Raw genomic sequence first — 26,927 nt, forward strand, 5'->3', positions numbered from 1 at the left:
TATTAGCGATGCAGTTTTATGTGAACAGAAGTCGCCTAGCGTAGCAAGTGTTTTGCTGCGCAAGATTACAGCCAGAGTCTCGCAATCGATATGGGAACCAGGCTTAAGCTTTCGCTCATGTAAGAAGTTGTCTTGTAGCAGCTTGACAATAACAATTATGGTCAGCTCAATTTTAGTTGTCTAATACGAACTATTTTAATGCAGTTCTTTAGTGCTCACCACTGTGTTAATCCTTGCAGTGATATTATTTGGCATTGATAAGTTTATGGTCGGAAAAAGCCAAGGGTAAAGCAAAGCATCAACAACTTCTAGGATTCTTTAGTTTATGTAAACTTCAGTTTGTGACCGATTGTCATTCTACATATCGATTTATGCAACAAAAAGGGTTCCAAAAGCATTTTGATCACACGGTATCGACTATCAAGACAATTAGCAGACTGGTCGATGGTAGGCACACTACTACATGTAGTATGCAAAAATAGTCAAATAATTTGTATTCTTACATAGCAAGAGCTGCTGACTATTACAAGTTTATTACTTCGACATTTATTCCATTATATAAAATATAAATAAATTCATGTATATATCATAAAAAGTCATGACTAAAATGAAAAGATAAGGTCTAAAGGAAATGTAAAGATAGACTAGTTCGAGTAATCGGGATGCATTTGATAATATTTTTGCTGATCATGTGTCAGTGTACTATTTTTGCTGATCATATGTCAGTGTACTATTTTTGCTGATCATATGTCAGTGTACTATTTTTGCTGATCATATGTCAGTGTACTATTTTTGCTGATCATATGTCAGTGTACTATTTTTGCTGATCATATGTCAGTGTACTATTTTTGCTGATCATATGTCAGTGTACTATTTTTTGGCAAACCGATTTTTCGTGTCTCAAGCATAATGGTAAAATTTCAAGCAAAACCACCTATAATTTGTGACAATAACAAGAAGTTTTTATGTTGTAAGTAACTTAGCAGAAGCATTGTTGTCTCATATACTTACCGTAGTATGGCCAGTATGTATTGCATTCAATTGCCAATGTACTCCATTTGTTATTAGTTTTACTCACTCATCAGCTGCCATAACATTGCTAAATGGTCCCATTACAATTAACAAACTTTTACCCATTCCTAAATTCTCTTTCCCATAAGGAAATGGGTAACCCTTACAACTTATTGTTATATTGGAAACATGCTTGAATTTAAAGTGAAACATTTGATTTTGTCCAAATGCAAAGCTATAACATCACAAATTTGGTCAATTTCGATTTAGTATCCGCAGCTAAACTTCATCTAGAATCTAAATGTAGATCATAAGAGGCTTCATTGGTTGTGCTGTCGTAAAATTTGCTTTTCATTTTGTTGATCAGCTTTGTTCTGAGTTTCTGTATTACATCATCCATTCGAGCAGTGTGTTTCTAGTATAAGATTTATTTTCTGGAAAAAAATTTAACAGTATAGTATTTCTTTTATAGATTTGCACCTATCGCAAAATGAGTCATATGACAATGAAATTTTTATGCTGGTTTTCTAAGCCATGAACTCGACTGCTCTTTGGTACACACAATTTGTTGCTGATAAAGAAATCATGAAGGTCACAGAATACCTAGAAATGGCAGTGCTTGTTGGCGCTCTGGTCTTCAAGTGCTCAAATCTCCTGGTTGATGCTCAATATTTTGATCAACTGCTCCTCATGGTCGGTAGGCTCATAATACTTTCATCAAAATTTATTGTTGTTATATTCATAAAATGCTCAAGTTATTTATTTGATAGGCTACGTGACTCACTTTTCACACCGGTTCCTCTCTTGTAGGTAAACCTAAAAGTAATTGATAATTTTCCTTTTTTCTTGTGTCTGTCACTAAATTTGCTGTAACATGGTAACTAATGATAGTGGATTCTAGTTTATGCATGTCGCCGGATTATAGTTTCACAAACCTGTTTTTATAGGGTATCTATTTGTGTGCACACTCTGCCTTGCAATTCTATCAAGATGCTGTGAAAATAAAATGCGACATACTCGACAACAAGTTGGAGGAAGCATCTATGCATGGCTAATCCCTATGGCAAATCTTGAACAACTTGTTCACACACCAGTTTCTTGTTCGTCTTGGAGTAGTAAGTTTTTTTTATTAAGCTTTGCTAGTACTAACTGAGAAAACATGCCAACTACTCGCTGAATAGGCTTAGTTAAAGTTACAAATACAGTGCACCGTCAGGGTACGATTACCCTGATATACAATTTTTTCACCTTACAAGGTGGAAGGAACATGATGATTTCTTCAGCTCGCATACAAATTTATTTCACCATACGAATTCAACAAAGTTTTCGCCCGAGTTCAAATTTGGCAGTCGGGATGCCCATTATGTACGTCAAAATAATAAAGATACTGGAATGATGTTTGCCAAAAATATTTTCACAAAGAGACACGATGGCCGTGTTCTCTCAGTTTAGCAATTCTCGTGTGTAAAGCAGTAATATTTTTCCTTTTAAACCCATTAGCAAAGTTGGAGTTGCGGTGTCATTATACAAAAGGTCAGACAACTCCGCTTAACTTGCTCACACAACTATTTCATAACGAAAACAGTATCGTTTGGACTTTCTTGTCGAATTAATTTGAAAAAGGTTTTAAACAGGTTCGCTAAAAGTTATAGTGAAAGCGAAGACAGAAACTGATAGGTGATAAAATTTCAGTAATAAAAAGTTGAAATTCAGTAAAATAGTTAAAAATACATTATTAAATTTAGCTTTAAGTTTGTGTGTTTAGTAAGCTAAGCTTATTTGAAGTGAATTCAAAGTTTATGTTATCCGTTTGTCTGTTTTGAAGGTAAAAACTCCCTACATTACATACTGCACATTATAATGTTACATTTTATTGCAGATCGTAACCACTAAATACAATAAAGTTGACATAGGTAACTATAGTTACTAAGGTTAACATACTATTTTGTTACCAATTTTTAATATGTCTAACACTTATATAAAATTTTGACGATTTTTACCCAGGGATGTTTGCATTATATAATTACTATGGTTTCTATACCCCTACATACAATTTTTTCACCATACGATGCCAACCCTGAAACTGATCAAAATCGTAACCTGAGGGTGCGCTGTGCTGTACTCACCAATTTTTACTATAAGAACCAAGAAATAACTAAAATTAACACGTTGAAAAAGCAGCGATTGTTATAAATCATTTTCATTTGTTCTCCAGCATAGAACTGAGTACTATTGGTTAAGAATTGTTTAGAGTAGGAAACTGTATTATGTAGTGTTTATAGCAAAGCTTTGATCACTATCAAGCTATGTTTTCTCCAATGTTTATTGGTTGAACAGAATGCACTAGTCACTACAATATGTGGTCTGGTGACAGTTGCTGTTCTGCTCTTTCTACATTTGTCAAAGTAAATGTGATGTTAGGAAACTATCTTTTATATTATATCTTTTTCTGAGTTTACTGTGAATTTATACATCAAGGTATGGAAGCACCTGTTTCCCATGATCAATGGTATTTGATTTGATCTCAACTTTGTTCCACTGGCCCATCTCAATGAAAGCAAATTACATAGTATCGTATGGTATCATATGATATTGTATGGTATTGTATATAGTGTTGTATGGTATAGCATTGTATAAAATTACATTATGTTGTGTAGTATTGTCTTATTGCATGGCATTGTATGGTGCTGCATAACATTGCGTGTTATGCAGCACCATACAATGTAACATACTACGCAGTAACATAACATTGTGTGTTATGCTATTGCGTAATGTTGTACTATATTACTCTATTGTATTATATTACATATTGTACTAATGCAATCTTATAGAAATATGTTGTATTTAGGTTAATCCATTGCACCGCTCAAAGTTTAACAATAAATACTTTAGGTAATTACGTATAGCGTTAAAACAAATGCATTTCATAAAACTATGTGTAAAGCGTACTGTAAAAACCTAAATTACATGTATGAAACTAAATACATATAGTAATACTACATAAATAAATAGGTTTCTATGGTCACTTTATCTCCACATTAAAGATGCATGAATTGAGATGTAGTCTTAGTGATTCAGAACAAGGTCGGTACGTAGGTAGAGGCACCAATAGAGGTGTGGAGCTAACATAGCCTACATAAACTGGGAATTACTATAATTTATTTATAATTTTGTATTTTCATTTTACACGTAAAGCCTTTCCACTTTCACTAGTTTCAGACTTTCTTCATATCTTATGCTTTCTTCTTCACAATAACTATTTGATGTTTTAGGTGTTCTTTTAAGGAATTGATCCAAAGATATTTGCTCAAGCATTTTAATTATTCTTTGCTTTTTTCTAAAAAAAATATTGCCTCTATACATTTTTCACCACCACTATCAAGTTGCATTCAACTTCTTGCAATCTATAATGTTGAAACTAAAAGGGAGGTATGAGGCTGCGTTTTAAATTATTCAAATGCTGTTGACCCAAATTATGTGAAGGAAAGCTAAGTAGATGCATATTAATTAACAATACTGCCATGTTTTGAGGAACCTCAACATAGTGTGTTGAAAATTTCTTCAAACGTCGAAACAAATACTTGCTCAGTTTTCCTCATGTGTCTGAAAATTCATATGGTGAGGTGATCGCAAGACGATCATATGGTGAGGTGGTTGTAAGACGATCATATGGTGAGGTGATTGTAAGACGATCATATGGTGAGGTGATTGTAAGACGATCATATGTTGAGGAATCATAAGACAAGGTTTGACTGTATACGGTATTGTATAATATTGCATTATTTACATTAATTCTGGCAAGTGAGTTAATGCATGCAGGTTTAACCAATAACAACTAGCACTTGAATAATTTAAAAAAAGCTACATTATCAGGTTTCTTCATTACCGGTAACATGAAATGACACAAAAACTGTATACAAATATTATGCAGGTCTAATGTGAACTTCATTAGCCTTTACATGCATCATTGTGTAATACTTGTTTACAAACAACTGACAAAGAAGTAGGAAGTGTGTTAGATTGCTGTTTCATCTCTTGTAGCCTTGTACGGCCTGGTAGTCATGGACCAGATACAGATTTTTGCCATCTTAGTTATGGCTCTGTGGTCGAAGATGTCTTGGCCACCCTCGGTTCTCCCATTATTGCTTTTCCTCCTCGGCACCTTACGGATTGGCTCTGCTACACAGTTGGGTAAATATATGATGAAAACTGAATGTGACAGGCTGTACCAACGGCCTTCGCTTGTCTCAATTACTGTGGTATAAGCCTTGGTCTATTTCGTTGTTTGAGTGGCAGTTAAAGCAAGCCAGTAAATAGCAGAATAGCCTGAGATTAGGCTGTGCATATAACTCAGGTTGGATACATTGCACAATGTCAATATTTGAGAGGATAAATTTGCCTTTTGGAGTTGTCTTTCTATGGTTCTGTAGGTTTTTGTCCAAGATTAGGTCTTAGTCTTCAACCTAAGTCTTTCAGATGTATTATAACATTGTCTCAGTGTACATGAGCATACCAGGTATCTGGATTGAAGAAGTACTATGGTAATAGCCCTTCTTTCGCGCTGGTCAGCAATGTTTATAAGAAAATCATTTTTGTTTTCGTATGTTGGGTGATTTTGTTTTTATATATTATCTTAAGTGTTAGACCAAATTTAATACTGATAATTTTTACCCAAAATGGTTTGAGTACAGTTCGTCGTATTCCATATAATCTCTTGGCATTGCTTGTTTTTTACTCTCCATTGTACACGAGGAGGAAACAAGTTGCTTAAAAAGCTCTAATCACATGTGAATCTACCCCCATTGTAGTGACATAAAAATTATTTAAAATGAGAATGGCTTAATATAATAGATAAACATTTGCACATCGCTATTGCTTATCACTGAATGTGTGAATAGGCCGCATGCCATGTAGGCTCGATAGCTAGGTTAGCCACGACCTCTCCCAAGTATTGGTTGCTGAATTGCTTGCAATAACTCGCTCTGCTGTTTGTTACAAGCCCTCAGAAAGATCCAAATTTTTATTTTGCCGCTAATAACAGGAGTAATCTGTAGACTAGGGATGACTTGTGGAGAGAGACTCAAGTCTAGTTAGCCTTAAATTCCTCAGACTCAATTGTCGAGAGATGAAATATGATCGTTGAGATAGGGATGGGAGTAATTCATTTGATATTATTGACAACATTCATTATACAATTCTTTTTTGCTCTATTATTATCATATGTATGAATTCTTTTTCTTGTTCATATTAATATTAAACCCCTTATTTGTATGCTAGGTAGGTATAGCTTATTGATGTCGAGTGTGTAGTTAGTCACTCTTGTCAGTAAAGTCAACACAACTGTTCATCATGTCGATCACCATAAATGGTTTAGGGGTGAAGGCACTGACTATATTGCTGAATCTTACAAACACAGTCAATCCCTTGTTTTCGAATGGTCTCAGCTCTCGAACAAGTTGGAATTTGAATATAGAACTTGAGACTTTCTCTTCAGATGCTGAACGAAAGTTCGGAACACGAATGCCAAACTTGACCCCAAAACTCCTCCTTTAGATAGGGCGGAAACCTAAGTGACACTTTTTCACAATCTTCGGTATTCAATCATTGTATGCAGGCAGGTTCATTGTCATTTGCAAAATGTCTGCTGTATTTTGGCTTCCGCACAGAATAAACAATACAGGAATTTTAAACGTTGACTTGCAACAAAATTGACATTACAGTTATTTGGTATCAAAAAGGTTCACCATGTCTTACGCTGCTGTGTTGTAGGTGCAAAATATGTGGAAATGTGATTACAAGCTCTTAAAAGCTCAAAAACGAACAGTTAATCGCAGCCATCGCGAAAATGCCGTAGTTTGGAATCTCTTTATTTCGATGACGTGCTCAAACATTGTGGTTGTTGTTGTGACATGTGGTGTTATCACATGAAATTAAAGGCCAATAAAAGGTTCAATATAAAACGTCTCGTAGCACTAGTTTACAACAACACTACGGGTTTTACTCGAAAGCCCGTATCAAATATAGATGCTCGCTACTTTAAAGTTTTGTTTCAGCTTGGTCTAATCATCTAGTCCTAATCTGATCATATGACCCATGCTTTCTGCCAAATGGGGCGAACAATTTCTGCAGCATTTTTCGACTATCACAGATGACCAACAGGCTCTTCATGTTTATCATACGATGATATGCACTCCTTCGAGCTGAGGTTAAAAAATTAAACGAATTTACACGATAGGTTTTGAGATATCAGTGCTCAATGTGACAGCATAACAATGATGATGAAATAGACGCGTAAGGACAATAAACATGGTTTTATTGAATGTGTAAAGCATATTTGTGAAAATATTTCGACGATTGAGGAAAGTATAAACAGAAGCCATCGTGCTCATAACGTCCCATTTGAGTCGTTTTGGAGAGGGATTCCAATTTACAGCGTTTTTGTGATGGCTGCGATTAACCATTCGTTTTTCAGCTTTTAAAAGCTTGTCATCACATTTTCACATATTTTGCACCTACAACACAGCAGAGTAAGACATGATGAATCTTTTTGATACCAAATAACTGTAATGTGAATTTTGTTGCAAGTCAACCTTCAAAATTTTTAGTATTCATTAGAAATTCAGTGTACTTGATATACTACCTGCTCTTCATATACAGTTTATGGTATGTAATAGTGTACTTGATATACTACCTGCTCTTCATATACAGTTTATGGTATGTAATAGCGTACTTCAGGTACTACCTGGTCTTCATATATAGTTTTTGGTATGTAATAGTGTACTTCATGTGCTACCTGGTCTTCATATACAGTTTTTGGTATGTAATAGTGTACTTCATGTACTACCCGCTTTTCATATACAGTTTATGGTATGTAATATTGTACTTCATATACTACCTGCTCTTCATATACAGTTTATGGTATGTAATAGTGTACTTCATATACTACCTGCTCTTCATATACAGTTTATGGTATGTAATAGTGTACGCCTTATACTACCTGCTCTTCATATACAGTTGATGGTATGTAATAGTGTACTCCTTATACTACCTGCTCTTCATATACCGCTTATGGTATGGAATAGTGTGAAAAGCTTAACCAAGTCCTTTTCTGGTTTTGAAAAAGATTAAAATTATTCATATTATTTGTCATGAGAAAACATGTTTCAGAATTCAAACAATGTGATTTTTGAACACACTTCTTGAACTCATTTTGGCCAAAACTGAGATCAAGCTAGGATATTTTTTTCGAAGCATCGTCACTGATTCACTCATATTTCTATCGAGGAAGCTGGAGCATAAACGAAGATACTAGTGTTAGGGTAAATACGCATTAAGAGAAGGCTACAAGTAAATATCAAATATAGATAGCTGGAGTTGTCAACCAATCTTTTTTAACAGTATAACTCTATTTATTCAGCATTGTCATCTAATCGCAGATGTATCGGCTTTTGCTCTGTCAATGAGAACAAACAGGTTCATTCAGACATAGAGTGTCGTATTTTCGTAACAGGTTCATTCAGACAGAGTGTCGTATTCTCGTAACAGGTTCATTCAGACATCGTGTGTCGTATTCTCGTAACAGATTCTTTCAGACATAGAGTGTCATATTGCCTTAACAGGTTCATTCAGGCATAGAGTGTCATATTGTCGTAAAAGGTTCATTCAGACATAGAGTGTCATATTCTCGTAGCAGGTTCATTCAGACATAGAGTGTCAGATTCTCGTAACAGGTACATTCAGACATAGAGTGTCATATTCTCATAAAAGGTTCATTCAGACATAGAGTGTCATATTCTCGTAACAGGTTCATTCAAACATAGAGTGTCATATTCTCGTAACAGGTACATTCAGACATAGAGTGTCATATTTTCGTAACAAGTTCATTCAGACATAGACTGTCATATTCTCGTAACAGGTTCATTCAAACATAGAGTGTCATATTCCCATAACAGGTTCATTCAAACATAGAGTATCATATTCTCGTAACAGGTACATTCAGGCATAGAGTGTCATATTCTCGTAACAGGTTCATTCAGACATAGAGTGTCATATTCTCGTAACAGGTTCATTCAGACATAGAGTGTCATATTCTCGTAACAGGTTCATTCAGACATAGAGTGTCGTATTCTCGTAACAGATTCTTTCAGACATAGAGTGTCATATTGCCTTAACAGGTTCATTCAGACATAGAGTGTCGGATTCTCGTAACAGGTACATTCAGACATAGAGTGTCATATTCTCATAAAAGGTTTATTCAAACATAGAGTGTCATATACTCGTAAAAGGTTCATTCAGGCATAGAGTGTCAGATTCTCGTAACAGGTACATTCAGACATAGAGTGTCATATTCTCATAAAAGGTTCATTCAAACCTAGAGTGTCAAATTCTCGTAACAGGTTCATTCAGACATAGAGTGTCATATTCTCATAACAGGTTCATTTAAACATAGAGTGTCATATTCTCGTAACAGGTTCATTCAGACATAGAGTGTCATATTCTCGTAACAGGTTCATTCAAACATAGAGTGTCATGTTCTCGTAACAGGTTCATTCAAACATAGAGTGTCATATTTTCGTAACAAGTTCATTCAGACATAGACTGTCATATTCTCGTAACAGGTTCATTCAAACGTAGAGTGTCATATTCCCATAACAGGTTCATTCAAACATAGAGTATCATATTCTCGTAACAGGTTCATTCAGACATAGAGTGTCATATTCTTGTTACAGGTTTATTCAGACATAGAGTGTCATATTCTCGTAACAGGTTCATTCAAACATGGAGTGTCATATTCTCGTAACAGGTTCTTTCAGACAGAGTGTCATATTCTCGTAACAGGTTCATTCAAACATAGAGAGTCATATTCTCGTAACAGGTTCATTCAGACATAGAATGTCATATTCTCGTAACAGATTCATTCAGACATAGAGTGTCATATTCTTGTTACAGGTTCATTCAGACATAGAGTGTCATATTCTCGTAACAGGTTCATTCAGACATAGAGTGTCATATTCTCGTAACAGGTTCATTCAGACATAGAATGTCATATTTTCGTAACAGGTTCATTCAAACATAGAGTGTCATATTTTCGTAACAGGTACATTCAGACATAGAATGTCATATTCTCGTAACAGATTCATTCAGACAGAGTGTCATATTCTTGTTACAGGTTCATTCAGACATAGTGTCATATTCTCGTAACAGGTTCATTCAAACCTAGAGTGTCATATTCTCGTAACAGGCTCATTCAAACATAGAGTGTCATATTTTCGTAACAGGTGGTACATTCAGACACGGAGTGCCATATTCTCATAACAGGTTTATTCAGACATAATGTGTCATATTCCTTCACACACTTCCAGATATGTACTATTTAGTACGCATAACATACCTTCAATAACATTGGTAATTATCAAAGTGCCAGCTATAGCTGTTTTTGGTTGGGAGTTTCCATGAACCACCTTCAAGCGAGAAGAAGTTTACCTCATGCATTCATGATTAGGAGTTAAATAGTAACTAAACACCGCTAATTTGAGTAGGATGCACATTTGGCGTCAAACTGGCAAACCTACAAGTATTGTATTGCTTTCAAGTTTTTTGACAGAATTCAAAAATCCATGTTACATGTAAGTTTAATTACTATGAATAGCATGTAGATTCAGCTGAGCAATCAATTTCTTCCTTTAGTGATTTGCAGCAGAGTGCATTTGTTATGAAAATAGTCTGATGATAAAACAGACCAGTATAAAATAAATGAGCATCAGTGTCAAAGTGGATGAATCATCAGTTGTTCTAGGATATCTGGAGTAATAATCTGCTGGCAGGTCGCGTTGGTCTGATTTGCTTTCATTCTTGCGAGAAACCACTATCAATCGCAATATCTGTCAGGAGATATTGCTTATGGTCTATGATAAGATTCAGAGGCATGTGGGCGGATACCATCATAGCCTAGTGTTTGCCAAAATATCCAATTGACTCAACTTTACTAAATAGCCGCTTGTCACTTACTGTGTTGGGTAGGGCAACATTCCTATATAGTCATTATTATATCTATTCATTCCATCTTATTAATATTTGTTTAATGATGACAGTCTTAAACCATAACTGTCACGTACAACTTTTACTGTATTTTCTAGGTAAATCAGCACGCTGATTCCGATTTTGTACATCAAAATAAAGATTGGTTCACTAACCTTCAGAGTAATGAAGGCTTTTTTACAGCGTTTTAATATCGGTCTCGAAAACAACACAATCGGCACAACAAGCTCTGCCCATAAATAAGTGACGTATCCTAGTTTTTTAGAAACGGAAATTGGGGGTGTTTAGTCCGATTTACAATGATGGAGATGGGTGTCTTAAAACCCATTAATCTATTATCTAAATTCAGCCTTCAAAATAATCTCAGTCTTTTCTGAAAGGTAGATAGCTATTTAACATTGCGTATTTAAAAGTGAGCTCAAAAAAGCGCGATAACAATGCTAGCTTGTGATGAAATCGCGCTCTTGTGAGCTCATTTTTCTCGGCGTTCAGCCTATTAAAAATCCTGTAACAAGCTACGAGCAATTTTAGATAGTTTATCTTCCTTTCATAAAAGACTGAGATTATTTTGAAGGCTGAATTTAGATGATAATAATGGGTTTTGAGACACCCATCTTTATCATTCTAAATCGGACTAAACATCCCTAACTTCCTTTCCCAAAAAGCTAGGCTACGTCACATACGTCCTCACATATGGACGAAGCTTGTTGCGCCGATTGTGTTGTGTCGATTGTCTTGTTCTCAAGAGGGATATTGAAACGCTGTAAAAAGCTTTCATGACTTTGAAAGTTGGTGAATCAATCTTTATTTTGAGTACAAAATCGGAATCAGCGTGTTTGATTTACCTAAAAATACGTTAATAGTTGTTTGTGGCACTCATGGTTTAAGCGACTGTTCACTTTCTAGGTAATCTTGAGTTCACAAAACGGTCTGGTTATCTATGTTGAGTAATTTATAAAACAGTTATATTCAAAGTTTGTAGCTGTAGAGATCACCGGGCGCTGAATCATTTGTGTTATTGAAAAATGTGTACCGCCCATCTGCACAAAGTGAGAAAGAGTAGCTCATGAATCTGTATTAAAATGAATGGATCGTCGGTGATTTGTTTATTATTTATTGTTACGCAAGTCTCTTTATTCGGCCATTAAACTAATTGAAACTTTAACATTTTGTATTAAACTTTGCGGGAGAATTGTTGTCGTCTGCTTAAGTGTACGAGGATTAAGTAATCAGCACAAACCTACTCATATCACCTGAAAGGTTATATGAGTAGGTTTGTGCTGATTACTTAATTATTTATTCCAACAGTGACTTTTCATCAAAGTTGTGTGTGTGACATTGTCAATAACTTGAACATTGCATTTGTAACTGAATGAAATAGCCCATTGGGAAGAGGAGATCTCTAGCAGTGAATTGATCGTAAAAAGCTGCTTTACACACAGAGGATCAGGCAGCATGAGCCAGTTTTCTCAGATGGAGCAAACCGCTTGTGGGGCGCCGCTAGGGTGAGATCTAGCTGACGGCTCACACCTAAAGCACTCTGAATAAATATTTCTTCTCACTTGGCACACTCTATGGAGCAGCACCAGTTTGGGTCCTGTAGCAACACAGAATAAACTGTTTGGGTCATGTAGCAACACAGAATAAACTGTTTGGATCATGTAGCAACACAGAATAAACTGTTTGGGTCATGTAGCAACACAGAATAAACTGTTTTGGTCATGTAGCAACACAGAATAAACTGTTCGGGTCATGTAGCAACACAGAATAAACTGTTCGGGTCATGTAGCAACACAGAATAAACTGTTTGGGTCATGTAGCAACACAGAATAAACTGTTTGGGTCATGTAGCAACACAGAATAAACTGTTTGGGTCTTACTATGATTGTTTGTCTTTCAGGACTTGTAGACTAAAAGCGTATTCTCCAAGAAGAGTGATTATCTTAACAATAACATCTGCATTTTACGAGTTTCATCAAATTATTTAGTGATTGTGCATAAAAGCATGCAGTGAATGAGTAACTTCACAACGGAGTTGTCATTCCACGGTCTGTCTCCATTTCTTTGGGCTATTCGTACCATGCCATACCAAAAAAGCTGAAACATGAACTTTACTATTCCTTTTACCTGTCCTGTTGCTGAACCTCTCTCTATTGAGAAATGTTTTTTGCCTATCAAGTCACACTAAGCCACACTGACATGTAGGCCAGTGATGAAGATCTTCAGACATCAGGTACAAAAAACCTATGCGAATGCTTGCAGGTATGGCAGAACAGTTGACAACCGCAGCATCATATGCAATTTTCCTCTGGCTCCTTTGCAACCTGTTTCACAAATTCCCTCAAACTTTCTCATTTGGGGAAGGAGTGATCATTTGCCAGGCCACCTCTCAGATCTTTTCCTACCTTCTCCAATGGCTTGTAAGTGCAAATAGTGTTCTTACACTCTTTAATGAAAGAGTTCTTTTCATCGCTTTTTCCAGACATTTTCTAAGGCGTTACAAAATGCCATGATTCTACACCCATCGTAAACAGGTCACACCTTCAGCATATCTGTAAGTGTTATTAGGCTGGCAAAAGTAAGTAATCAGGGGCATAGTATAAACGCTATCTGGCCACAGTCTGATCTTCCGTTTGCCATAAGAATGATTGTCTCTGTTTGGGCTAAATTTGCCATGCATATTAAGGTCATTATCTACTTTCGTAGATTGTCTGAATCTTGGAAAAGAATCTAGGGTATAATTAACTTGCCATTGCGGCTCTTCACTTTTCTATTATTAGAAGAACTTGGACCAAGTATTTAGCACAATGCTTCAATTTCTCTTCATTGCTAATAGATTATATTATTGACAGTGACAGGTTCAGCAATTGCTCTGTTTTCATTATTTTAGATGTCAACTGGATCAATTTCCAAAGTAGAGGAACCACCATATGACTTCATATCCGCAGTAGGTAGCTTGTATGTGTGTTTTAGCAATCTATCGCTTGTCTGTATATTTCTAAATTATTTTGCAAAAAAGTCATTTGAAATTTTGCAAAAAGTTAGGAATTTATCTTAGCGTTGATCCAGTGATTGCAACACCATGTTCCTGTGTGTTTATGTCTGCTGATACTGCGCAAATTCCTACAGCTTTAGAATCAATGTCAGTCAATTCGGTAATGTTGCCTAAGGCTATTAAGGATTCTTAATTTTCTCTGGCTGACCTTGACCTGTTGATATCATTCTGGAACAGGAGCTAATTCCTTTCTGGCTAGTGTCTTTATTTGACTATCATCCATTTACCATGTCCATTTGATGCAATGTTTACATATAATTTGGTACAGTGTCTACATACCATGTGATACAGTGTACACGTACCATGTGGTACAGTGTATACACACCATGTGGTACAGTGTCTACATATCATGTAGTGCAGTATATACATACCATGTAGTACAGTGTCTACATATCATGTGGTACAGTGTATAAATACCATGTGGTACAGTGTATACATACCGTGTGGAACAGTGTATACATACCATGTAGTACAGTGTATACGTACCATGTGGTACAGTGTATACATACCATGCGATAGAGTATAGACATACCATGCGATAGAGTATAGACATACCATGTGGTACAGTATACATATCATGTGGTACAGTGTATAAATACCATGTGGTACAGTGTATACATACCGTGTGGAACAGTGTATACATACCATGTAGTACAGTGTATACGTACCATGTGGTACAGTGTATACATACCATGCGATAGAGTATAGACATACCATGCGATAGAGTATAGACATACCATGTGGTACAGTATACATATCATGTAGTACAGTGTATACATACCATGTGGTACAATATACATATCATGTGGTGCAGTATATACGTGACATGTGGTACAGTGTCTACATACCATGTGGTATAGTATCTACATACCATGTGGTACAGTGTATACATGCCCTGTAGTACTTTGTCTACACACCATGTGGTACAGTATCGACACACCATGTGGCACAGTGTATACATCCATGTAGTACAGTGTCTACATACCATATATATGATTGTATGTATGTTGCATTCATGTCTTATTCAAAGTATTCATTAATGTGTGTTTTAAGTGTTTCTACTCTTGATTTAGATATTCAATATACATGTACATCTAGGTACACGTAAAGTACATGTAAGTAGGAACTTTGACATCTTATTTTGTAGGGAAATTGGGTTGTTTGTACTAGCAAAGCACAAATTTAGATCAGATCTACGAATGGACTCTAACGGCTAAAATATCGCATTGCTTTTCCATTAGATGCTACGTTAAATGTCAGCAGACGGTAAACATGCGTAACATAATAAAAGTTTGATTATTATAAAATAGTTGAATAAGGCCCTTTCCATACTAATTTACCTTCACGCATACCCATGAGTCATAATCGAATGAAAATGCATTTCTATGGCTTTTTCATTCAAATATCATTAATTCTTGAAAAAAACCACGTATGAAACTCAGTGTTACACAGTTAGCTGTCGTCCATGACACATTTGATCACTGAAATATTGAATAAGGCATTAGAAGATCAGTAAAATAGAGTCATGGGACAAGTGTACCACCATTCTTCGACAGAAATTACATTGATATTATTGTTGGAATGCAATTCTGCCGAGAAAATATTGCTCTCAGAAAAAGTCGGTCAGGCAGATGGATTAGAATATACCAAACAGTAGGTGACTGCAAAAAAAATAAAGAACTTAAATTGGCTCAACAATTTCTCAGGTATTCAATGATGTCATGATTACTGCAATATTGCGTTAAGATTCAAAGCCATGTCGAGTGAGACATCATGAATTTGATTTAAGGCGTCGATATTGTGAAGTACTTTGCACTAACTAGCAAATTTTTCAACTTCCAATTTTAGTATAACTTGTTTTGGAAGATCGATCAAATTTTAGTGATGAGTGGTGGCTAAATGTTATATAAGCCCTTGCTTATTGTCTAGTTGAATATCCACTTTGTTTGTTGCAGATACTAACAACTAGTCTAACGATTGCAGCTGTTGTTTACATTTTGCTCCCAACAGGATGTGGTAAGAGCGCATACTACCTCGTGTCATGTCTTGGAATCACCGCAGCTCTAATCATATCTTCCATCACAGGTCATGTCCAGAGGATTGTGGCTGATATTCTCTCAAGCAGCGCTATGGTCGGGAAAAACCTGGTATAATTATTGGCTTGGATAGCTTTGGATAGCTCAGGCCTTGTCTACTGTATATACATGTATATACATGTATATATACATGTATAGCCTAAGGGCCTTACAGCTGTATACACTATATAGAAACAGCAACCAATGTTGCAACTTTTATTATTACTAAGCAACGAAAAAGATGAAGAAGGCAGCTTAAAGGAAGCAAAATAGTAATAGTACAGAAACAATCATAATATTCAGTAAACCGGACTCAGACGAAGAACAAGCATTAACAATAGAGGGGAGACAATAATGTGGAAGGCTACAGATCGAGCTGGCTCCATGTTTTATGTCTTGATTACAAGATATTATATTAAAAAATTTCAAATGTGATTCTCTACTGGGAGCATTACTCTTGCATCAGTTCTACATTCTCTTGGAAGGTTCGTTTACACATTTGCATCAGATAAAAAAGTGGCAGGTGCTCTCCGAGGTATGTTTGTCAGTAAATGTTTCACCTATGATGCCACCAGGTTTGTTTTGGCACTTTTGATCATCCTTCACTGACCGCACTCATTTGAATGTTGTTCATGGCAGCAAACTGATTGCATAATCAAAGCCAACACAATCTAAAGAATCGGTTTTCTAAAGGTTTTCTAAAGCTGTTTAGTAGATTGGGTGACTGTTACGGCTAATACGTGGTGGTTAGGCATTCGCGTTATTAGCTCTGACAAATCTCTAGTTTTGTGATTGGAAATTGTTTAAAAACTGTCTGACTGTCATCAATAATGCATTGTCATTTTACCCTTTACAAAAGCAGCAATGTCTTGTCACTATAGTGTGTTGCTACCTAGCAGCTTTTCTTGTTATACACCTGGTTGTCATAAAATCGCTACATATAACCTTTTCGGGTAGACCTAAGTTTTGCAATACTCATTGTAGGCTGACAGCTTTGTCCTTCCTACCACATTGTAGAGGGGTGGCCAAAACAATTTAGGCGATTCATTTAAAATCAAGCTGACTAAAATCTTGGACAGTTGCTAATCAACTAAGTTTGTATGGCTAGTTGGCCAATCAACCCAAGTGTGTTTGTTGGCACATAGGCAAATTCAATACCAAATGCCAACAAATCAGCCTTCACGGTTTGTACCTTGTCCATTTCTTGTGCAGAATCCAGTTTGTTCCCATTTTTCACCTTTCTTTGAAAGCTCTCCTGATACGTTTTAATCTTGTCATTTTAGTTAGATGCATGGTAAAAAAATAATTGAGCAAGCACTGCAGTGCCAATTTGTGTAAAAATATCTGTTCATATGCATCAGCGCAGTATTAGGATTGTATTTATACAATCAGATGAGAATCTAGGTTATAACATAGGTTCTCCAATGGCATTGATTAATCTCCAAGAAATTGATCATCTGGATTTTTGATTTCCAATCAAAAAGATTAGTGGTTTGACTCTCTCTACATACAAATAGTGTTTATTAGAATCACTCTGTACATTTACTCAGTTTCAATCTCGCGTCGGTCTTCGGTTTCCCTACTTACTATCTGTTCCTGCCTGGTAGGGGGTGAGGAGAGATAAGGGCAAAAGATGGAGGGTTAGGTACACCAGATTGGCATGAGCAATGTCATCAAATGTGTCACATAGGAAGAAAAAATATTTTTTTAAAACTCCTGACACCTTGAGTCACTCTATGTAAAAAAAGGGTGGTACTTCAAGTTTGTAGGGCATTTGAGTCAATGGCCAAGTGCCGTTTTTGTTTGTAATCACGATTGAAGCACTCATATCTTGAACTTTCAGGTCTGTAGCCATATGGATAAGGAATCATACTGCCAAGCAATTGATACATTGATATTTATCCCAAAATAGACTAAAGGATTTAATTCTTGGTGCTTAAATCTATTTCGTAAAACTATGAAATGGATTGCATCTAAATACCCTTAAGTCAAGTTTGAATATTTGTAATCAGACTATTTTTAGGATTTGCATACAATAATGGTGAATCTCACACCATCCTATTTGCATAAAGTACTGATAATTCTCACGCAATCATATCAAATCTTCTTGACCAAGGTACAACAGCAAGGAATTAATGACAGGAAAACCCAGTGATTTGCAAAGAGCTGTTTTGTTGCTGGATGAAGAATGTTTGAAGCCATTGCGTTAGAGTTCATCAAGCTGCGGCACTCTCATTATCTTGATAATCTATTTGTCGCTGCCTCACTCATGCAATGCATTGGCGCAAAATATTGATGTCGTCACTGCTCGCTCTCCTGTACCTCCTCAATCTATGCATTCTTTGTCTTGTTTGTCTAGTCATGGTGAGCTTGTGATATTAGTGCTGTCGAGGCATTGAATCAGTGACCTGGCTCTCAAAGACCTTTGACTTTTGAGGTCATAACAGTGTTCCATCAACTGCCGCTCAAGTGTCCAACAGGGCTGAGATTTTATTGCAAACCTTCATGCATAGATGCATCGAATAACATCCTATTTTATTCTCTATCTCTTGGGAGATCTAACATAGTGCACTATATCAAGGGGGTGTCTAAAAATATCTCTAGTTCTTCCGGCCATGCAACCAGTCAGTGCACATTCTATACTGCTTCATGTGGCAATTAGGTTGAAATACCTAGTAGTTGCCAAAAGCCAGCTTTTCATTCGGAATCTTCGGCATCTACCCTCCAGTGCTTTAGTAGTCCTAAGTCTACTATCTGTTGAACCAGAACGCTTTGCTTTCCATCTCGTCCTTGAAGTTCTCTACCTTTTAAAAACACATTACTTTACCCTTCAGTGGGTCATGGAAATCTTAAATAGTTTGGAAGGTGATTGATACTTTAACAGATAGCAATGTGGAAAGGCCACACTCATTCATGTCCATCAAGAAAAATCACAGTGTTTGAAGGTTTCATTGGGGCACAATCGATTTATTCTATAATGACTTAGACTTCTGTTCCAGCTGTGATTAAAGTTGTATGATTTGACAGGTGTAGGGCGTGAACTTTTCATGTGGCCTACAAGCGAGAGCGGTGTGCTGCCTTTCACTCTCTCAACTCTCATTGGTGAGGAAGAAAGTATCACCCCGTGTATTTGCTAATATGAGCTGCTGTTAATGACTGCCCACTATTGCTCATGCCTAGTTTCAATTGAGCTCACTTGCAACCTGTTCTGTCTCTTACAGGTAGCCCTCATAATCTGGTGGATGGCCACGGTTGCTGCGGCTCTGGTCACTGTCATGCTATACAACACGCGAGACTGGAAGGTAACAACCGTGGACAGAAAATACTTTCACATAATGGCAATCATGATCTTCCTTCCCGGCATATTTTTCGCTCCTCACCTTACCAGACTAGCATCAGTTGTCGCCATGCTCCTCTTCCTTGCACTTGAGGTGATTATTCCCATGTCTTGACTATTCGCTAGACATGACATGCGCATCACGTAGCTTCACTCGCTTGCCGTCGTGAACTATAAACAAGAAGGCATATAATTTAGGAATGCCTGACACAGGCCTTGTCTCATGAGCTTGTATAGACATGAGGAAATGGCAGTATTGCTTGAACATCCCCATCAGCTATAATAAATATGGTGATTGGGTAGTTGAGCATAGAATCAAATAATAGAATAGGCAGCCAGTAGAGGCATCATTCTCATTTGTAGAATACAGTCTACAGCTGTTAATTACGATTTATCTACCATGCGTGGGAGGAAATGTCTAGTCTTAGGTTATCAAATAGTTATCGGTTACTTTCCATAAAAAATCCATTAAAAACCGAGGTGGTTACTCAGCAAAATATCCTACATGTTTTTCATACCTTACTGATGTGTGTGTTTTTATGCAACCCGAGATACCATTATCAACTGTTGTAGTTTGTGCGATTCATGAGTCTGCCCTACCTTGGATTGAAACTGAATAGCTGGTTAACTCCATTTCTAGATGGGAGGCAAGACTCTGGTAGCCTTATTTTAACACATATCTACCTGCTGTCTGGGTGCGCACTGCCACTCTGGCTCACCACTTCTTCTCAGCTACAGGGTACGACAGCTACATCATAGCCATTTGCTTGTGTGCCTAATACAATAATACCTATATATATACATATATGTATGTATATGTATATATACATGAGAGGCGTTGTCCAGTTTTAAGATTATATATACATGTATATATGTATTATGCAACGGGGTTGGACTAAATTTTTAGTCCAACCCCACCTGAAGACTGCACCCCACGAAACAGATTTGTAGCGCTTTTACTAAAAATTTACTTTACTCCTAATATTTTTTCTATTATATATATATATATATATATATACAGTGGTGTGCATAAACTTGGAATCACATTGTTTTGTTCACTCTATATCGAATGGATCTTCCATTTGCTTTCTATTTTCCGCCAATTATGATGCAATGCCAGATATTATATATCAATCTGATCAGCAGAAGATGTGCTTTCAAACAATGGAAATTGTTATGTGAGGAGACGACCTGGAGAGGAGTACATCCCGGCTTGTACGCTACCAACTATCAAGCACCCTACTGGAGTCATGGTATGGGGTTGCATGACAGCTTTTGGTGTGGGAAGACTCTCCATTTGTGAAGGCATGATGAATGGAGACAAATACATCAAGACCATGGAAGATGTCATGCTTCCAAGTGCTCGGAGCCTGTTCACCAGCAACGACCAACCCTGGTACTACCAGGATGACAATGCACCCTGCCACCGTGCCAAGAGAGTCAAGGAGTGGATGACCAGAAGTAATGTGAGGGTAATAGACTGGCCAGCACAAAGCCCTGACCTGAATCCCATTGAAAATCTTTGGCAGCGTATTGGTGTGATAGTCAGCAAAGATAAACCAAAGACAAAACGGGAGCTCATGGAGAAGATTATTCATGCTTGGCATCACATCATCACTCCTGAAGAGCTCAGAAAGTTGGTAAACAGCATGCCTCGACGGTGTCAGATGGTGATCAAGAACAAGGGCTGGCCACTAAAATACTAATGCTCAGCTCAAAACACCTTACCAGTCCTTCTGAAGACCAACAATAACCCAACGGCCCTTTTCAGGGCCACCAATTTGTATAAAAGAGTTTGTTTATATCCTATTTTATCAATTTTCACTAACAACTTTCATAGCCTGCAATAAGTCTGCCTTTCGGTAGATCCACCCCCAGCGATAAAAATCTGAGAATATTTTCGAATATTTGGCATCATCTTGTTCTTCAGAATTTTCCCTTTCAAATGATATATATATTGATGGGGTTGAGGCACTTGACTCCAAAGAATTTCTTAGACAACAGCATATAAACATACATATTTGAAGATTTAACTGGTGATTCCAAGTTTATGCACACCACTGTAGTATGTATATAAGGGTTTTTAATATATATTTATATACACATGTTTGTATCCTACCAAGAAAGCCCTGGTATATATGGTTAATATGAATCCTACCAAGAGATCTATGGTATATATTATTATATCCTACCAAGAGAGCCATAGTCTGTGTGGTGTATACATGTATGTTACCATGAGAGTCATATTATATAGAGCGTTGTGGGTGAGTACTATGCCCTAATGTCTGTTCAGCCTACATAAAATCTAGAACATGCCATAAACTTTACAATATGCAACTTAAGAAAATTCACAATATCAATATGTTCTCTTTTGAAGGACTAAAGATTTGTTTCTTCTGTTTACAAGTTTGAGTAGTGGATTTTAAAAAGTAGATTTGCCTTAGTCTAGTTGAGATGTGTATAGCGTTACTCTTTGGGTGTAAGTCTGAAGCACACACTAAGTGAGATAAGAGTCATAGTAAAACACTAGCATTGCCTTGCCTCAAGCATACACAATCAGCAATATAATAATATCCCATTTGAAATCTTACTCCAGAATAAATTCAAGATAGTTGTGTATACTGTTATTACTATCACATATATGTGATAGTAATAACAGTATATACAGTTGCAGTAAAACGTGCCATTGGGAACGGCTAAGATCTTGAGACGAATAGTTGAACTCCCAGGTCTGCGGAAGGAGACCCGAACTTGGGTAGGCATTACTGCCTACTTGGGTTAACCGGAGTAAAAAAACAAATGGTATATATATGTTGTCATATATTATTTTAGTATTATAGTGTACCATTTTTCTGTGTGCAATAGTGAATTATTTACCATCAATTTTATGGTTGTGTAAAATAAATTCAGCAGCTAAGTTTCCAGTAATGTGGAATATGACACTTGCAGGCACATAAAACTTGGATAAAAGTTGAACATAATTATACTCAATTGTTAAATAAAACTATTACTTTTATATTAAAGTATTAAACCATAACTGTCACGTACAACTTTTATCGTATTTACTACGTAAATCAGACACACTGATTCCGATTTTGTACTCAAAATAAAGACTAGCCCACTAACTTTCAGAGTAATGAAGGCTTTTTTACAGCGTTTTAATATCGGTCTCGAAAACAACGCGATCGGCACAACAAGCTCCGCCCATAAATACGTGACGTAACCTAGCTTTTTAGAAACAGAAGTTACGTAGGGATGTTTAGACCGATTTAGAATAATAGAGATGGGTGTTTTAAAATCCATTAATATCTAAATTCAGCCTTAAAAATAATCTGTCTTCTCTGAAAGGTAGATAAGCTATTTAACATTGCATATTTTTAAAAAAGCGCGATAACAACGCCAGCTTGTGGTAAAACCGCGCTTTTTGAGCTCATTTTTCTCTGCGTTCAGCCTATTTAAACATCATGTAACAAGCTACGAGCAATTTTAAATAGTTTATATACCTTTCATAAAAGACTGCGATTATTTTACAGGCAGGATTTAGATAATAATGGGTTTTAAGACACCCATCTCTATTATTCTAAATCGGACTAAACATTCCTAACTTCCGTTCCTGAAAAAGCTAGGTTTCGTCACATATTTATGGGCAGAGCTTGTAATGCCGATTGTATTGTTTTCGAAACGGATATTGAAACGCTTTAAAAAAGCTTAAATGACTGAAGGTTAGTGGACCTATCTTTATTTTGAGTACAAAATCAGAATCAGCGTGGCTGATTTACCTAAAAACTACGATGAAAGTTGTACGTGACAGTTATGGTTTGATATATGAAAAAATTATGGGCCATTTTCACAGCTACATAATAAAATATTCAGTTGCTGCTATATGACAAAATATTCAATTGCATACAATTGTTTTATAGAACCTTGTGTTAAAGGTTGACTTGCAACAAAATTCACATTACAGTTATTTGGTATCAAAAGATTCACCATGTCTTACTCTGTTGTGTTGTAGGTGTCAAATACGCGGAAATGTGATTACAAGCTCTTAAAAGCTCAAAAACGAACAGAAAATCGCAGCCACATGAGACCGCCATAGTTTGGATTCGCTTTCCAAAACGGCTCAAGTGGGACGTAGTTGTTACAAGATGGTTTCTGTTTACACTTTCATGCAACCTCATTCGTCGAAATATTTTCACAAATATACTTCACGCATTCAATAAAACCATGTCTATCATTTTTACGCGTCTGTTTTATCGTCATTGTAATGCTGTCACTTTTAGCACTGATATCTTATAACTTACCGTAAAAAATCGTTAAACTTTTTAACCTTACCTCGAAGGAGTATATATCATTGTCTGATAATCATGACGAGCCTGTTGGTTACCTGTGATAATCGAAAAGAGCTGCAAAAATTATTTGCGAAGTATTGGGTCACGTGATCAGATTACGACTTGACGATTGAATAATGCCGAAAGAAAACTGTAAAGTAGCGAGCATCTATATTTGATACGGGGTCTTCGGTAAAACCCGAAGTGTTTGTCATAAACTAGTGCTACGATAAGGTTTACATTAAGCTTTTTATTGGCCTTTCAATTCACGTGAGAACATTCGTGACAAGACGATAACCAAACTGGAGGTACTACGTCAGATAAATAAAGAGATTCCAACCCGCCGCCGGCTTTTCGTTTTTGAGCTTTTAAGAGCTGGTAATCACATTTCCACGTATTTGACACCTACAACACAACAGAGTAAGACATGGTGAATCTTTTGATACCAAATAACTGTAATGTGAATTTTGTTGCAAGTCAACCTTAAAGAAATAACTGTCTTCAGCTGTTAAATGTGAGTTAGTTGTGTGTTCACTTTAAAACTCATGTTACCCGTTTATGTGTCAGACAGCCTCTCGAGCTCTTCACCGTGCAGCACAACACAGCGTGAGCTCAAATGTAGTTCAAGGTTATTCATTGCTTCATGTTCACATTTTATGCCTACTTAAAAATTAATTATATTTTTTGTCTATTTGCTTCATGGTTGAAAACCATTTTATTATTTGTCATTTTTGAATCAGTGTGTTGATTCACTGTTTATTACTGTAGTTAGGTAGAAGGCTGGTCAGCTAAGAGATTCTCACCCATGTTTAGCCATAATTCTCTTTGGGTCAACTACTTTTGAATTTGAAGCAAGCCGCTTCACTGAAAATGAGGCGCTGTTCATGACACTTAAATTAATCTACGAAGGGTTTATAAATTGACGGTCAGTAACAACAAATATGGCCATAGCCTGACATTACACTAGTGGTACATCAAAAATGGCTCGATAAACTCATTGCAATACAATTTTAAAGGTCGATAGCGCCAACAAAATATTGTTCATGGAATAAATAAGGCCCCATCCCGATAAAACCGATCCTCAAGGCAGCCAAAAAGTAGTCGCAGCGGCAAAAAGCAGTAAGTACGGGTGTTAGGAGTATTAAGTGCTGCAAATATGTTTTAATAATAGATAAAAGCGCTGTATGTTATTGTGAGGCATTGCAAAAGTTTTTGACCAAATTGAATATGTTATATCTACAATATTAGAGGAAACATGCAAAATAAATTTTGTCAATAGCATCATATATCCTGACTCCTAATTAAAAGATATAATGGTGTGTCGTAACATCAATGAGCTGTTCATCTTCTGTAACACTTATAACGTGTTTTTTGCTTTGATTACATGGTGTTGTAAAACCGCACACAATTTCATAGGCTTCCAGGATATAGGAAGCTACATTGTATCATAAAAACCGTTCGTTTCGTGATCAACTTTATAAAAAACCATCATGTTTAGTCGATAAACCAAAGAGGTATGCAGTTTTTTGCAAAAGAAAAAGCCAATGGTCAAATTAATCTCCGATTTGTTTGGATTTATTCAGCTTTGAGTTTTGTGAACATTTCACTTTAACTGTATTCTATCCTCTCTGCACTGAATATCACCATCGGACTTGAGTGGTCACCACTGTCCAACAGAGGCTTCCCCATTAGTTGAGGGCACTCGTTATAAAACAGCCAGCAATAATAAAGTATTCCTCCTCGATATATATATATGGCTCCTCGATATATTTGGGTCCTTGATATATACGTATATAGTTCTTTGATATATATGGTTCCTCTATATATATATGCTTCCTCGATATACATGTATATGTGCTTCCTCGATATATATGCTTCCTCGATATATATGGTCCCTCGATATATAAGATTCCTTGATATATATGCTTCCTCGATATATTATATGGTTCCTCCGATATATATGGTTCCTCAATATATATGGTTCCTCGATATATATGGTTCCTCCATATATTATATGGTTCCTAGATATATATATAGTTCCTTATAAAAGTTTAGTAGTAATAGGCCGGAGTACTTCAAATAGAGAAATTTGTTATTGCTCAAAGATAATCATGATTCGCATTGGTTAGTTAACCACCACAAACCACTTCATTAGAGCTTAAATAGTTGTCAATAAAACTCATAAATTGCTAGTTACACTTGGGGTTTTATTCATTGTTTACATATATAAATATTAATGGGATGTGATTTGAGATTGCATGATTGCTCCTAATGATCATTTCCAAATAAGTCTAAAAACTTTTACCCAAGAATGCAGTGTCTTCAATATCCCACAGCTTTTAATCTTCAAATTCATATATAGCTTTTACTTTACTTTTGAATTTTAGGTAGACTTTTAAATTTTAACTTTACATTGGTTCCATCTATAAGACATGCTATAGCCTATACTGATTCATTTGTCTGGTACCTTTTCCATTTTAGTTACAAGCAGTTTAATATTTTATAATTGAATCAGTCTCTTTAATCCTTTTGATGCCATAGACGCATAAATGTGTTTTCTATGGTCGAGTGCCGTAGACGCATAAATGCGTTTTCTATGGTCGAGTGCCGTAGACGCATCATTGCGACTTTCCCAGCAATTGCGTAGTAACTTCATGTTAGGCCTATTATTCGTTGACAACATAGCCCACAGTCTTTAGGGCTTTCATGATATTGAGGTTGTCTGAAGATATCTCTATAAAACTAGCCTAAAATAACGAAGCAATTTTAAACTTTTGTTTGAGAACTACTAACCTAAAAACGGACAATTTTTGTGTTGGCTAAGTACCGCGCGAGTCAGAAAACAGATAATTACTCATGTCGATGACGTTATAGCCAATTCAGATTTAGATTTTCGTGATTATACAGATAATTAAAGTAGCCGCAGTGACTCTGATAGTGGTGAAAGTAATAGTTTTGTAAGAGTAAGGAACATTGTGGAGGATCGTCTTTGCTTCGTAGCGATCGCTTCACATAGCTTTATCATCGTACAAAGTATGTAAAATGTTGGCAAAATAAAATATGTTACAAAAAATGATCTAGAT

The 26,927-nt window shown here is 36.2% G+C and overlaps 1 protein-coding gene across 2 annotated transcripts in view; it reads left to right on the top strand.

Moving 5' to 3' along the window:
• The first annotated feature begins 1,488 nt into the window (after positions 1 to 1,488).
• Positions 1,489 to 26,927, top strand: part of LOC137402796 (dolichol kinase-like) — a 66,237-nt gene continuing 40,798 nt past the window's right edge. For both annotated transcript variants that reach the window (XM_068089303.1, XM_068089308.1), the window contains exons 1-8: positions 1,489 to 1,708; positions 1,959 to 2,126; positions 5,053 to 5,202; positions 13,312 to 13,469; positions 13,940 to 13,996; positions 16,060 to 16,236; positions 19,401 to 19,610; positions 20,090 to 20,255. In XM_068089303.1, the coding sequence (XP_067945404.1) occupies positions 1,546 to 1,708; positions 1,959 to 2,126; positions 5,053 to 5,202; positions 13,312 to 13,469; positions 13,940 to 13,996; positions 16,060 to 16,236; positions 19,401 to 19,610; positions 20,090 to 20,255 (1,249 nt within the window). In that variant the 5' untranslated portion in view covers positions 1,489 to 1,545. The remainder of the gene's footprint in view (positions 1,709 to 1,958; positions 2,127 to 5,052; positions 5,203 to 13,311; positions 13,470 to 13,939; positions 13,997 to 16,059; positions 16,237 to 19,400; positions 19,611 to 20,089; positions 20,256 to 26,927) is intronic.

Source organism: Watersipora subatra, chromosome 1, assembly GCF_963576615.1.
Source record: "Watersipora subatra chromosome 1, tzWatSuba1.1, whole genome shotgun sequence".
Lineage (NCBI taxonomy): Eukaryota > Metazoa > Bryozoa > Gymnolaemata > Cheilostomatida > Watersiporidae > Watersipora > Watersipora subatra.